This window comes from Typopeltis vanoorti, chromosome 5 (assembly GCF_054136105.1).
Source record: "Typopeltis vanoorti isolate ZY-2024b chromosome 5, IOZ_Tvanoo_1.0, whole genome shotgun sequence".
NCBI classification, from domain to species: Eukaryota; Metazoa; Arthropoda; class Arachnida; order Uropygi; family Thelyphonidae; genus Typopeltis; species Typopeltis vanoorti.
The window spans coordinates 32,242,205-32,256,175 of NC_143553.1; the positions used below are offsets into that span (position 1 = coordinate 32,242,205).

Below are 13,971 nucleotides of genomic sequence, written 5' to 3' on the forward strand. Positions count from 1 at the left end.
CTTCTGTAGCTGCAAAAAAACTTGTACTCTTCTGCTCAAGACACTGCTCCACACTTTTTACAGCTGCTAACTGTATACAAATTCCAAATCTCCACAACCATGGAATATTGCACACATACACTACTTCGAAAGATGTCAATGGATACCCTCATGGGCAAGGTGCATCATGCCATGTAACAAGTTTGTAGCCGGTATAAATTGCAGGAATGTAATGCTCCCAAGTCAGTACAACTGTATCTGGGAGAAATGGCTGCAAGAAGGAAACTGACAGCTTGAAAGAGGCATTGTGATAGGATGCCATGTTGCAGGTCTATCTGTTTGGCAAATTGTTGACAAACTGAGCCATCCCAGGTCAACAATCAGTGAGACCATATTGAGACGGAAGCACAGGGAGTCAACTGCAAGTGCGACCCCACAGTGGACAACCCACCACACCTACCAAATGTGACTGTAGTGTGCTACAAAGGATATTATGTAAAAACTTCAATGTGTCAGGCTGACACATTGAATGCAGAGTTCCAGACATCGACCGGAACACAAATCTGTACAAAAATGTTGAGAACCACAGCTCACATGGGTTTCCATGGTAGGACTGCAATATGCACACCTCACATTACCGAAACAAATTACCACAACAATGGGATGTGGTAGCTTGAAAAGCTGTGTTATAGAGGGACAAATCGTACTACACCCTCTACTGAGCAGGCAGATGGGTGTGGGTATGGTGGATTTCTGGGGGAATGTTTCATACCAGAGAGTGTAACCCCAACTATGAAATTCTGAGGCGGCAGTGTTTATGGTATGGTCCTGCTTTTCTTGGTTTGGCCTCAGACCTCTGTTTGTGGTACCACGAACACTGAACTCTGAGAGGCATCTGAACATTTTGGGAAATGTGATGCTTTCTACTTCGTGGTATTTCTATGTAACTGACCACTGTCTCTTTCAGCAAGACAATGCACCATGTTATAAAATCTTACATGCCACTTCACACTACTCTCCATTACAAAGATAAGCATAATAAAAACATTAATGGGACAAAGCCTACATCTCCAGTACATTAGAAGAAATGAATGAAGAACTTTGTTACTTTAGGTATACTCTCGCCCTCAAATGGTACAAACATATGATGATTAAAAAATTTTATGTGCATCTCAGACAGTTCCTTCTAATAAACAAGATTTCAAAAATACAATCACATTATCCTACATCAAGAATGTTACAGACAAAGCTGGAACAATGCTTCATAATTACAATGTTAAAGTGACTTCTTTTCCAGTGTATAAAATTTCTAGGTTCTTATATCCACCAAAAAGTCCACATTTCCCCATAAAGAAACCAAGAGTTTATAAAATTCATTGCTCTTGTGATTTTCCCATGTAAGTCTGACAGTACAGTCTGGAGAGATCTGCATATCAGAACACATAAAGGATGCTGAAAAGAAAAGTAAGCACAGATTAGGATTAAAGTTTCACACAAAAAACACAGGTGATCAATTATTTTGGTAATCAGTATACAGAAATGCTGTATATTGCTCATAACTGTTAATTAAAAAAATTAAAAAGTTTCAGAAATTCTCCATACTCTGTATCCCCAAATAGTAACAAAAATCAAGGTTTAATCCTATAAAGTTTGGTTTGCATTGCTCAAAAATTCTAACACCAATGGAAGTGGAATATGACATGGTTTTATGCTGCAAAATGTGACAACAACAACTACTTTGTCTGAACGCTTGCACATTATTTCCTTCAGCTTTTTGTCATTTATATGCACTAGACCAGGGATTCGCAACCATATCGCAGGCCATATTCAACTTTTATTTCTAATAATTGGGCCGCAAGCATTTAATTAAGAGAAAATAGTGAGTGAAAAAATAATTATGTTATCAATTTTTATTATATCAATTTTAAAAAAAAAACAGAAATATTTAAAGTACCAGATATGAAACAAGCATGAAAATGAAACTCAATAAAAAATTATTATCACATAAAGTAATATAGTTTATCATCACAATATGTGTGTCTCCCTGTTTAATGTGACTTTTGTGATTGTTTTCACTTAGTCAAATTATCTATATCCACTTTACAATCTGTGGTGCAAATTCGAATCGAAGCATGCAAAGTTCATCAGTCAGGTCGAGAAGAAAAATTTATTTTTTCAAAAACTCATGGCAGAAAATGCTTATTCACAAATGTATGTGCTTCCAAATGCAACTGTCATCTTCTTTGTGAAACTGATTACTCCTTCAAATTTTTTTGGTAAGCATCTATAAAATTTTTGGATATTTTGTAATGAAAATGTTTCATTGTGCTGTAATTCCAAAACTTCCATCTGTAGTTGGTTTGGTATGTCATCAATGTCTACATTAAAAGTGTTCAAAAATAATCGCATTTCGATGCTATTTTTATGAAAATCAACAAATCTTGTTGAAACTTCCGTTTATAAATCTTCAATAATACCAACAAAAGTTTCCTTTTGTTTGTATTTCCAAGTTGCACAGGAAAGTAGCACATGAAGTATAGGTATAAAATTATTTTTAATTTATTATTCATATTACATAAAATGTATTATTTAAATAATTCAATATACGGGCCACATGCCATGTAAGTATGGTCAACTTTTTATGGGCTACCAAAAATGCACATTTGGGACACCGGTTGCTGACCCCTGCACTAGACGCTTGTTAATTATTTTTTCCAGTTCTTTTTATAGAAGTCTTGTACCCCAGATGATGAAAGTGTAATGACTTACAAAACTTCCCGGGTGTTATTGTTAGTTTAATAAAATCTAATTTTAACATTAATAAACATGCAGTCATACTGGAAGTCAAATAAACCACTCATGATGTGTTCTGAAAATACAATCTGCTATTGAAAAGTCTGAAATAGTTTTAACAACGAAAGGAAAAGGCAAAAAAGAAAATATTTTCTTGGTGGCTATAATTATTGTAAACTCTGAATAAATCAAAACGAATAATGGCAATGATGGAGTAGTTTATGTTCAAATTAAAAATTAAGCACACATTTTGTAATAAATTAACTGAAATCATATGATTGTGACTATAATCAGTTGGCTGAGGAATGGGATGCTGCTTTGGATTAAAGGGTATGTCAAATTAAATATGATTTTCTGAATATGCACACACACACACGCACGCACACACACACACACCTTACAAGAGGATTTGAATAGATTGCATGAATGGGCAGGTAAGTGGAACTGTCAGTTCAATGTTGCCAAGTATAAGGTTTTGAGATTTGGTAAGCAACGATGGGATGCCAAGTATACACTTGGTGGGGAAACTTTAACAGAAGGAGGAGGTGAGAGATCTAGGTGTGATGGTGGACAAGGACCTGAAATTCAGGGGCCACATTGCACAAGTTGTGAAGACATCACATCGAATAATGGCAATGATGCGGAGAACCCTGACATGCAGAAATAGAGAGGTTATGATTCCATTGTATAAGGCCTTGATCAGGCCTCATATGGATTATTGTGCACAATTTGGTCGCTGGGTTTTCATGGTGACAAGGATATGTTGGAAAAGGGTACAGAGAAGATTCACAAAGGTAGTCAGTGGTCTTTGGAATGTGGAGTACGAGGACAGATTGAGGGAATGTAAGTTGCAGAGCCTCGGGAATAGGAGGATGAGGGGGGGGATATGATTGAGACATATAAACTGGTCAGGGGTTGTTATCAGGTAAATATGGAAGAGTTTTCATAGAATTGGAGAGGGAAGTAGAACAAGAGGCCATTGCTGAAAACTGTATAAGGAGGGAGTGAGCAAAGGAGTGAGAAGCAGGTTCTTTGCATGGAGGGTGGTTGGTGAGTGGAATGCATTGCCTGAGTGTGTTCTGGATGTGGACACATTGAATCAGTTTAAGACGAGGTTGGATAAGCATTGTATGTAATAGTGAGTACCTCCCACGATGAGTCTCTGATGTATTATTATTATTATTATCAACACCCGACCTCCATGGAGGTCGGATGTTGATGATAATAATAATAATAATACACCTTCTTCTCAGTATGTATATGCTCAGGAGACACACACTGTCCTATTATCTATCATATAAGCCTATATATTGATGTGTGAGTAAATCTTCCTAATCACTGATCCCCAGCTGCATGGGGGAGTGGAGTAATTGGATGACAATCAAATACACTGTGACTTGTATCACTCTGCTTAAGATCTGTAATCAATGCTGCTTGTGGTAACATCTGCATTTCTCTCTCTAAGATTTTATATTATAAAAATCTGTTGATAAAGGCATGCTCTCAAAATGGTTAATATGCATCATGAAAGTTTTCTAGATTTCTAGAGTGGATGGATCAATTTTATTCAGATGAGGGTATAAAATAATAGACAATTCATTGTCTATTATTTTACATCTTAACATCACACATGTTAGTTTCTAATGCACAAACCTTCTGAATCTGTTAATATTTTTCTTGAGAATCTAAATGTAAAAAAAAAAAAAAATCTGTGGTTATGTGCAAGTATACTTACCTTCTTTCAGTATAGGCCAACTCTTAAAAACTGACCCAACACACAGAATTGGAAGTCCACCATCATTTTCAAGTAAACTCTACATACAAAAGAAGTATTCAAAAATCAATATGTAAATACAAACATCAACAGGCAATAATACAACAGCTTGAACAGGCAACTTTCACTATAGCAAACCCATAGGAACCAAAAGGATAGTTTATTATATGGGAAGATGTGCCACAGCAAATTTCCTTTAAAACGGCATTAGTGCATTGGAAATTTTTGATAGTGTATTTGTAGTGGGTTACTACATTATAACAGTATTTGATATAGTGAAAGTTGAGTGCATTAAAAATGTGAATATGCATTACAGACGAAATTACTATTACCAGAAAAAGTTTGATACCATAAAACTTATAGTCATCTTAACAATTTAATAATTAAATGGCTATTTATTGGGTTTAACCCACTGCATCATCAACATAGCAACTTCACTATTGTGAAATTGCTTTGCTATTATTATTTATATGGGCACTCCATTGAGTCAAAAGACTCATCGTGGGAGATGCAGGTGACCAAATCTGTAAACAGTAGTCAACATGTGGCTGAATCATAGTCTTATAAAGAGGAATAATAAGCCCCCTATCTTTGCTCTTCAGAATCCAAATAATCATCTGAGCAATTTTGCCATCTCTTGCAATATGTCCTCTGAATTTAAAATCTCTATCCAGCATCACAGATCCCTAGCCTCATCAGTTTCTTGTAAACCACTACCATCAATGTGATATGAAGTGTGTAATCTTTTCACCCTGAAGTGCATTACCTTACATTTTATAATGAATTGACAACCATTGTCATTTGCCCACACTGTCAATTTATTTAAATCATCTTGTACGATATCTACATCACCTTTATCAACTACTGGTCTCTCTAGTTTTGCATCATCAGCAAACAGCTGAATGTCTCTCTTCAAATCGTCTACTATATCATTAATATACAAATTAAAGAGTAGTGGTCCTAGTACAGAGCCCTGGGGCACTCCACTAGTTATCTTCATTTGTCTTGATTCCACTTCACGACCCGCATATCCATGCCACCAGCCTCATATCACCTTTTACAAAGCCATGCTGCTCCCTTTAAAGTATCACATTCCTATCCACACATTCCTCAGCCAACTGATGATAGTCACAATGATATGATTTCCGTTCATTTATTTCAAAATGTGTGCTTAATTTTTTATTTGAATATAAACTACTCCGTAAGGTGACAGCAGTATCATGGTGTAGCCATTTACTTTATCCAATTCTGCTGTCACCATATAATAAAATGTGAATAAATTACTCAGACAGGACCTAACTTTTACAAAGCCATGCTGCCCCATATAAAGTATCATATTCCTATCCATGCATTCCTGAATTTTTACTTTTCACCAACTTTTCCAATATTTTAACCACCACTCTAGAGATACTGACTGATCTGTAATTTGCTACTTGGAGCCACCTTTATGTAATGGAACTATCTTACTCTCTCTTTCCTCCCTTGGAACATTGCCAGAGCTCAGCCTTAGATTAAACAACTTCATGAGAAGCACTGCCAGTTTACTTGCTCATTCTCATAGCACATAAACAGATACCATCTGGGCCCACTGCTGTATTCATAATGATATTTTTAAATATACTGAGTACCTCCAGTTCAACATCTACCTTAATGCTCATGTCAGTCTCTGTCCTTAGTAACTGCAAAGTCAACACCATGTTCTGCTATATGAAATTCTGTAACCATCTTGTAAGATTTAGCCTTCCTTACCATACTAGTTATCATTCTTGCTTGTGCTTTATACTGCTCATGGGTGAGCTGATCACCTTGTTGTTTATATTCCTTACACAATGTTTTTTTTTTTTTTTTCCAGCTCCTGCTGTATATTGCTAGTCATCCACTTAATCCCTACTGACCCTGGGTATGCACTCCGATACTGCCTCACTCAAACAATTCTTGACCAACATGAATCTAACTATATCCTATTTATGTGGAGCCTTGACAAATAGACTAATTTGGAGGAATATATCAACAGACAATAATAATAACGCAAACTTATCATGTAGTTCTATCAAAGTGTCTTGTAAAATTCTTGAGGATACATATCAGGAATTTGATGATGATCTAATTGCACCATCATGTGTTATGCTATATGAAATTTTGTAACCATTTCCAGGGTAGGGATTACATACCTCTATTCTATTACCTGCTTTCTTCCTTCTGAATGACCTTCAATTCATTTCTCTTCTCATCCTCAGTTTTGCTTATGACAGTATGTTACACTTCCTTCTCTTATCTGACAAACTGTACAACACAAACTTAAGCGAACAAAACCTGTAGCATACAATAATCCCTCATTTAACCAATTACACTGGGAAATCAGTTTGTTGGTGAAATAACCGAGAGTACTTTTAACTGAAGGTACAGTTACATGGTGCTATGCCCAAAATCACCTGACACACTAATCAAACACAGTAATTCCTCAATTTTAACCAACCCTTGAATGAGTTAGTGTGTCAGGTGGATTTTAGCATAGCGCTATGTAACTGTACCTTCAGTTAAAAGTACTGTCAGTTATCTCACCAACAAACTGGGAAATCAGTTTGTTGGTGAGATATACATCTTTCCATTCTTCATTGGGGGATCTGATAATGTTAACTTTGATGTTAGCAATCTGGTCTTACTTCTTTCAAAGAATTTCCCTTTTGACTCATACCTTCAATAATATCCAACTTCTAAATTGTACCCAAACCACTCTTGTTGGATAATCCTGTTGCTTCAAAGTTAGTAAAATCAAATTCTGTCTTATTTCTAAAGAACTCTTTCCAACTTTGCTCTTACCTTCAAATAGAACCAGTTCGTTAATTTGTCAACAAGATATGACAGTAGTGAATTAAGAAAGGGTTATGGTGGTAAATGATTTACTGTATAGACTGTGTAGAAGGAATGAATGCAAGTTTTTGGATGTGTTGGGTGAGAATGAAGGAAAAACTGATTTATATAAGAGGGATAACCTGCACTTGAATGCATTTGAGATCAGGAGTCTGAGAAATTATTTATTGTTATGAGAACTAATATGGAGTTAGGGGAACTAGATCATGATAGGAGGAATGGTGAGAATCTATGTATAGGAGTGACTAAGTTATTCACCTATGTTAATGATATGAATACACTTACATATGAAGATGATGAAGTGCTGTTTGTCCAGTTCGGGCTTATTTAGTACATGTAAGGATATCTGCATAAGTGAAGCATTAGATATGAACAGGAATCTGAAAGCTGTCCATCTGCATCATACAGACTACAGCAGAGGTATATAGGGGGGGGGGGAAAAAGCCAGGAGGTAATTTATTATATCTGTACACAAATGCCAAGAGTATCAGGAACAATTGAGAACTTGCTGTCTTGGATATGTTGGGGACCATAAACTGTAGGCATTAGTGAGAACTGACTCTCAGAGACAGATATACACATACCAGCCACTGAATTAGAAAATTTTATTTAATTTAATATTATGTTGGACATCCTTTAGCATGAATTACAGCACATATATGGTTTGGCATCGATTTCACAAGGTGTTGGATTACATCTACAACATAATGTTTATTAGGAAATCCTTTAACTGGCTCAGATTTGACAGAAGAGGACTTTGCTCCTGGATATTTTTTCTAGCATATCCCATACATTCTCAATGGGATTTAGATCTGGGCTTTGTGGTGGCAAGGGAAGATGACGGAAGTTGCTGCCATGCTCACTGAACCACTGCTGAGCAAATCTTGCATGATGGACAGTAGCACTGTCATCCAAACACCCAACACCTGCTGGATAAAAAGTCAACATTGCGGGATAGACTTGATGGGCACCAATGTTCAGATATTCCTTGGACGACACCCAAACTTCCAGCAATATCAGGAACTTGTTCTGTACCAAAAGAACATGCCCCACACCATAACACCACCTTCAAAACCTTGAGTTGTGTTTACAAGGCAAGCTGGGCTCATTGCTTCATAGGGCTCCTGCCAAACTCTCTGCCTACCATCAGTATAGAACAAGGTGTACCATGACTTGACAGATCACATGGCTTTTTTACAGTCTTCCAGTCATGGTGTTCCTCACACCATTGCAGACTAAATTTTCAGTTCTGCAGAAATCAGTGGTTTCCATATAGGCATGTGACTGCAAATACCGATTCTCTTTTATTCTCTGCACATAAGTCAGTAAAATATGGATCAGGAACAGCCATCATTAAATGCTTCAGTCAGTTGCTGCATGCAATTACTAGATACTAGCTTCTGTTTGTCCAAGCAAGACATTTCAGATGATGGCGAACTCATTCCTGACTGTCTTAAAACCATAGTTATGCCTCTTAAACAAGCAATGTAGGATTTTTTCCACTAATTAAACACCCACGATATCTCGCCTTTTGAGAAACTAGTCAACTACTGTTTTCAGGCTGGAGCCATGCAGCCTGTCTGGCTGCATGGCTCCAGCCAGACAAGCACCCACAATAAGCCCTTTATCAAACTCCCAAAGAGCTTTTGTTTTTCCCATTATTCAACACTATTGACAATTACTGACTAGCAGCATTCTAAAATAATTGCCTAGAACACATGACCAAGTATTTTAGAATGCTGCTAGTGATATGAGATGATTTTAATCCAGTTAGGGTAAAAAGCTAAGACTGCGATACTAGTAAAAATTTCCCACACAGCAGTGAGTTTGAAGCTACCTACTGTGAGGTGGATTCTAACATGATTAAATACATAGCGGGGTGCTGTTACAGACCTAATGGATCAGTTGTTGGTGATGATACAATGCATCACCAAATCAACCTGATGGGTACTAGATGAGTAATCATGGGTGACATCTTATGGGAAGAAACAAACTGAATTTATTGAACCATTGCAAAAAAAAAAAAACTTCCTCACCTGCATTATGTGAGGAAGTTTTTTTTTTATACAAAGATATTTAACAAAAATTATTTAACAAAAATAACTTAAGATCAAGGAATGTTAGAACTGATTATAGCATCAGAAGGGGATTTCCATTAAAGATGCGACTGTTCTGCCTCTGGATGTATGGTGACAATTATGCTTTCCTGACATGGTGAGTGGCTAAGTACATGGATATTCCATTTTGAAAAGGTTGTATGCTGAACTACAAAGCAAGAAATTATGACCACTGAGGAGTATACTAGGTTTAGTCCCATGGTATCAGCTGCTAGATGGGAAAGATATCAGAAGCACTTGATATGCATTTAAAAATACTTAAATAATGCAATATTGGAATGTCTCTCTAGTGTGAAGAATAAATAGGTAGGTGCAAAATATGTGTGCAGTCTCATTTAACAAGAGATTCTTAAGAAAATAATAATACAGAAGGAATACTGTGTACATAAGGATGATGCGAGCTATGAAAATTATCATACATATTGTATGGAAAACTATTTCTAGATATGAAAAGCAACCCGTCTCTTCAAGCTAAAGGCAATCGAAAATAATTCTATAATTATGCTGCAAGTAAAGAAAGAATGAATGTGAAAGAATAACTACTGAATGCAGATCATATGCAGGTACAAATACAGAAAAGATTGTTTAACTATGTGTGCCCATTTTGCTAAGAACTATCAGCTTGGTGTAAGCAATATGGAGTTTAATGCTATGGCTTCACTAGATGAAGAAACTCAAGTTTATGAGAAAAAAAAGGCAATGGATTTGAGTTAGACAAAGGGGGGTAATGGATATGCTATAATACTTTTGGACTTTGCTAAAGCTTTTGACAGGATACAGCATGGATGGCTGTTGCATAAGTTGGAGGATATAGTATTGGATTTAAAAACTACTAGTTTGGATAAATGTATGGAAGATCTGAGTCTGTAAGATTTAAGGTGTACCATAGGGATCAGTCCTTAGTCCACTGTTCTTCAATCTTTACATTAATGATGCTGGGAAGGATTTCACTGGTTTCATATGGTGAAATTCCTGAATACCTTGCCTATCTTTGCATCATTGCAAAGATAGGCAGGGTATTCAGGAACGTGACTGATATGCAGCACTTTCAGAATGATAGGAATAGGCTGGAATTGTGGGCATGTGAAAATGGCTATCAGTTTAATGTTAGTAAATGTAAAGTTATGTACTTTAGTGTAATGATATATTCAGTGGTGTATTATATTGGTGGCATTATGGTAGAATAAACTGATTAGGCTAGGGATCTTGGAGTGTTAGCAAATAGGAAGTTAAAGTTCAAGGGCCATGTAGCAAGGAATGCAAATGCAACTCAGAGGATAATTGCAATGGTGGAATGAACAATGGCATGTAAGGATAAGGAAGTAATTTTGCCTCTTTACAAGGCCTTGATATGAATTCACCTGACTAGTGTGTGCAGATGCAGCAGAGAGTGAAAGGGGAGTGTTAGAGATGATATCAAGACTGTGAATTGTAGATTATGAGCTCACTGAGAATTTATGGACGCAAACAGTAACAAATAGGAGAAAGAAGGGTGATATGATAGAGTGTTACAATCTTCTGAAAGGGTCATATATGATACCAGTAGATGTAATTTTTAATTTATGGAGGGTGAGGGACAGGACATCCATGGAAGTTGAAAATGAATACAATCAAAAATGTGTGAGAGCTAGATTTTTCTCTCATAGAGCAGTGAATGATCGGAATGGCTTGCCTTTGGAGATGACCAATGAAGGTAGTGTGAATGAATACAAGAAAAGGTATGACAGCTGGTTCAAGTGATATGATACTCTTCTCTCGATGAGCACTGACTCACTAGAAATTTCTGGTAACAATAATAATCTCTCTGAGCAGAATACTGTTTTCATATCTGGGGTAGAGTCCCAAGAGATTTCTTAAAATTCTTCACTTCATGCAGAAAACAATGACATCAATTAAATGACCTATTCACTCTGCTTCTATCACACAACATTCAGTTTTTGGCATGCATTTTCTATAAATACAGTGCAGTTCCCATTTTATATTTCTGAAGGGACTACTACATATTAAATGTAGCATTAAGGATTCTCGTAGACAGGCTTATACGTTGGTTATGCATTATTAAAACACTTAAGGAATTGAACAACGTAGTTAAGGATATAAATTAAATTATACTTTAATGAATATTTTCCGATATTTCGGCAATGTCACATTGCCATCTTCTAAAGGAACTTACAAAAAAAGCACGTGCACGTAGGCACTACAAACACAGTAACTGGGAATGAAGAGATGAAGCTATTGTTCTCCTAAAAGTCCTGATGGTGCCCTCTAGCGGGCTAAGTAGGTGTTCTTGGCCGTTGGGCTGAAGGTCTGCTGATGTAAGCCTCCCAAATTTGGGGCAGTCGCATACAACCAAATTTGTTGAGGTTTGGAGAATTTCTTAGGGCTGAGGCTGATTCCATAAATAGTCTTTCGTATTTGTATTTGCTACGGTGTATTACTGTAGCTTTCTTCCACCGTATTCTGTGGCGTGTATCCAGAGCATGGTCCGCAAGACCAGAATGGCTGTACTTGTGAAACCGGATGTAGTCCTTGTGTTCAGAAATTCTGATATTCGCTGTCCTGCCTGTTTGGCCAAAGTATCTGTCTTACTTTGGCCAAACAGGCAGGACAGCGAATATCAGAATTTCTGAACACAAGGACTACATCCGGTTTCACAAGTGTTTTAATAATAGTAGCATCAAGGAAATGTGTAAAATGAGGAAAATAAAAATTATGCAATCTAAATAGAAATGTAGATGTCCTTATAACAAAACTCAATCTATATAAAATATGATATGTATATTAATTCACAATTTAGTCTTTATGAAATTTCTGGTTATCCTGAATACTACATAACACAACTGCTTAATACAGTATGGCACAAAAAAAAAAAAAAAAAAAAAAAAGGCACTGAATAACTACGATAGGTAAATAGGTGTTGGAGTTCAGTACTGTTTTTTTTTTCTTCCTGCCATACTATACTTTTATATAGGCAAAAGAAAAGAGCTGGAGTGCATTTCTTTTGAATGTTTCACATAAAAACACTGGTTTTTTCATATGTTTCATATCTTACAACAGAAATAAAGCTGTTACTAACGGAATGATGACCTTTTTCTTGCTTGCAAATGTAACAAAAGTTATTTGCACTATTAACACAGGCATGAGGCACATCACTACTGCTGGATTTACACTGCAAGGATCACTTGTGTAATATTTATAATGTAAATGGGAGTGTTACCCAGGAAATCACACAAACACTTGCTCACCCTATGAGACTTCCCTTTATAATGATTGTATCATCTCACAAAAGCAATGTCATGACTCAACTATAATACATTGCATCAGCCAATGATGCAATAGCTTCTGGGTGTTGTGTATGATTGGCTAATGCAATATGTTGCAATCAGGAGATTGAAATACAGTCATTTGGTGCGTTGGGACTGGCTCGTGCGAGCCGGTTATTAAAATTCTTTATAAAAGGATAGATGATGAATGATAGTATATACTTTTTCTCATAAATATTTTGAAATTGTATAATAAACACTTACATATATTATTATTATTATCATCAAAAATAAATGCATAAAGGAGAATTCACAAAACACAAACTCAATTTACGAACGGGAATTTGGAAATGATTTTATTTACTAAACAATGTCTGTATTCATTAAAACACAAACACGTTGTCAAAACACCTGTACTGGGCATTTGAATAAACAATAATGCCTTATTTTTCAGCAAATTTCCAAGAACTTGCATCATTGTTGCACTATTGATAAATATAAAAATTTGTCGTGATGGCTACAGTCTCGGATCATTTGATCAACTACTCACAGTGTATAATTGTGCCAGTCATAAACGAGTCGTAATATTACTAAATAACTTAGGGAATTAAAACAACGTAGATCCGAATATAAATTAAATAATACTTTAATAGATATTTCCGATATTTCGGCAATGTCTCATTGCCATTTTCTAAAGGAACTTAACAAAAGGCAGGAGCACAAACAAGCTCTAACAATATAGTAACTGGAAATGAAGATATGAAGCTATCTTTCTCCTAGAAGTCCTGATGGTGCCCTCTGGCGGGCTAAGTAGGCATTCTTGGCCGTTGGGCTGAAGGTCTGCTGATGTATGCCTCCCAAATTTGGGGCAGTCGCATACAACCAAATTTGTTGAGGTTTGGAGAGTTTCTTAGGGCAGAGGCTGATTCCATAAATAATCTTTCGAATTTATATTTGCTCTGGTGTATTATTTTTGCTTTCTTCCACCGTATTCTGTGGCGAGTATCCAGAGCATGGTCTGCAAGACCAGAATGGCTATATTTGTAAAACCGGATGTAGTCCTTGTGTTCAGAAATTCTGATATTCGCTGTCCTGCCTGTTTGGCCAAAGTACGACAGTTTACAACTGCAAGGGACCTGGTATACACCAGGTAGGTCTAGGGGAAGTGGTTGGT

At 36.4% G+C, this 13,971-nt stretch overlaps 1 protein-coding gene across 9 annotated transcripts in view; it reads right to left on the bottom strand.

Annotated features, from left to right (window-relative positions):
- LOC150106294 (N-acetyl-D-glucosamine kinase-like) overlaps nucleotides 1-13,971 on the bottom strand; it is a 285,728-nt gene that overhangs the window by 23,842 nt on the left and 247,915 nt on the right. For 8 of the 9 annotated variants that reach the window (XM_090392325.1, XM_090392323.1, XM_090392318.1 and 5 more), the window contains one exon: nucleotides 4,508-4,586. In XM_090392325.1, coding sequence (XP_090248451.1) covers nucleotides 4,508-4,586 — 79 coding nt within the window. Of the gene's footprint in view, nucleotides 1-1,124; nucleotides 1,432-4,507; nucleotides 4,587-13,971 lie in introns of those variants that run through there. The other variant, XM_090392321.1, reaches the window with a different exon arrangement.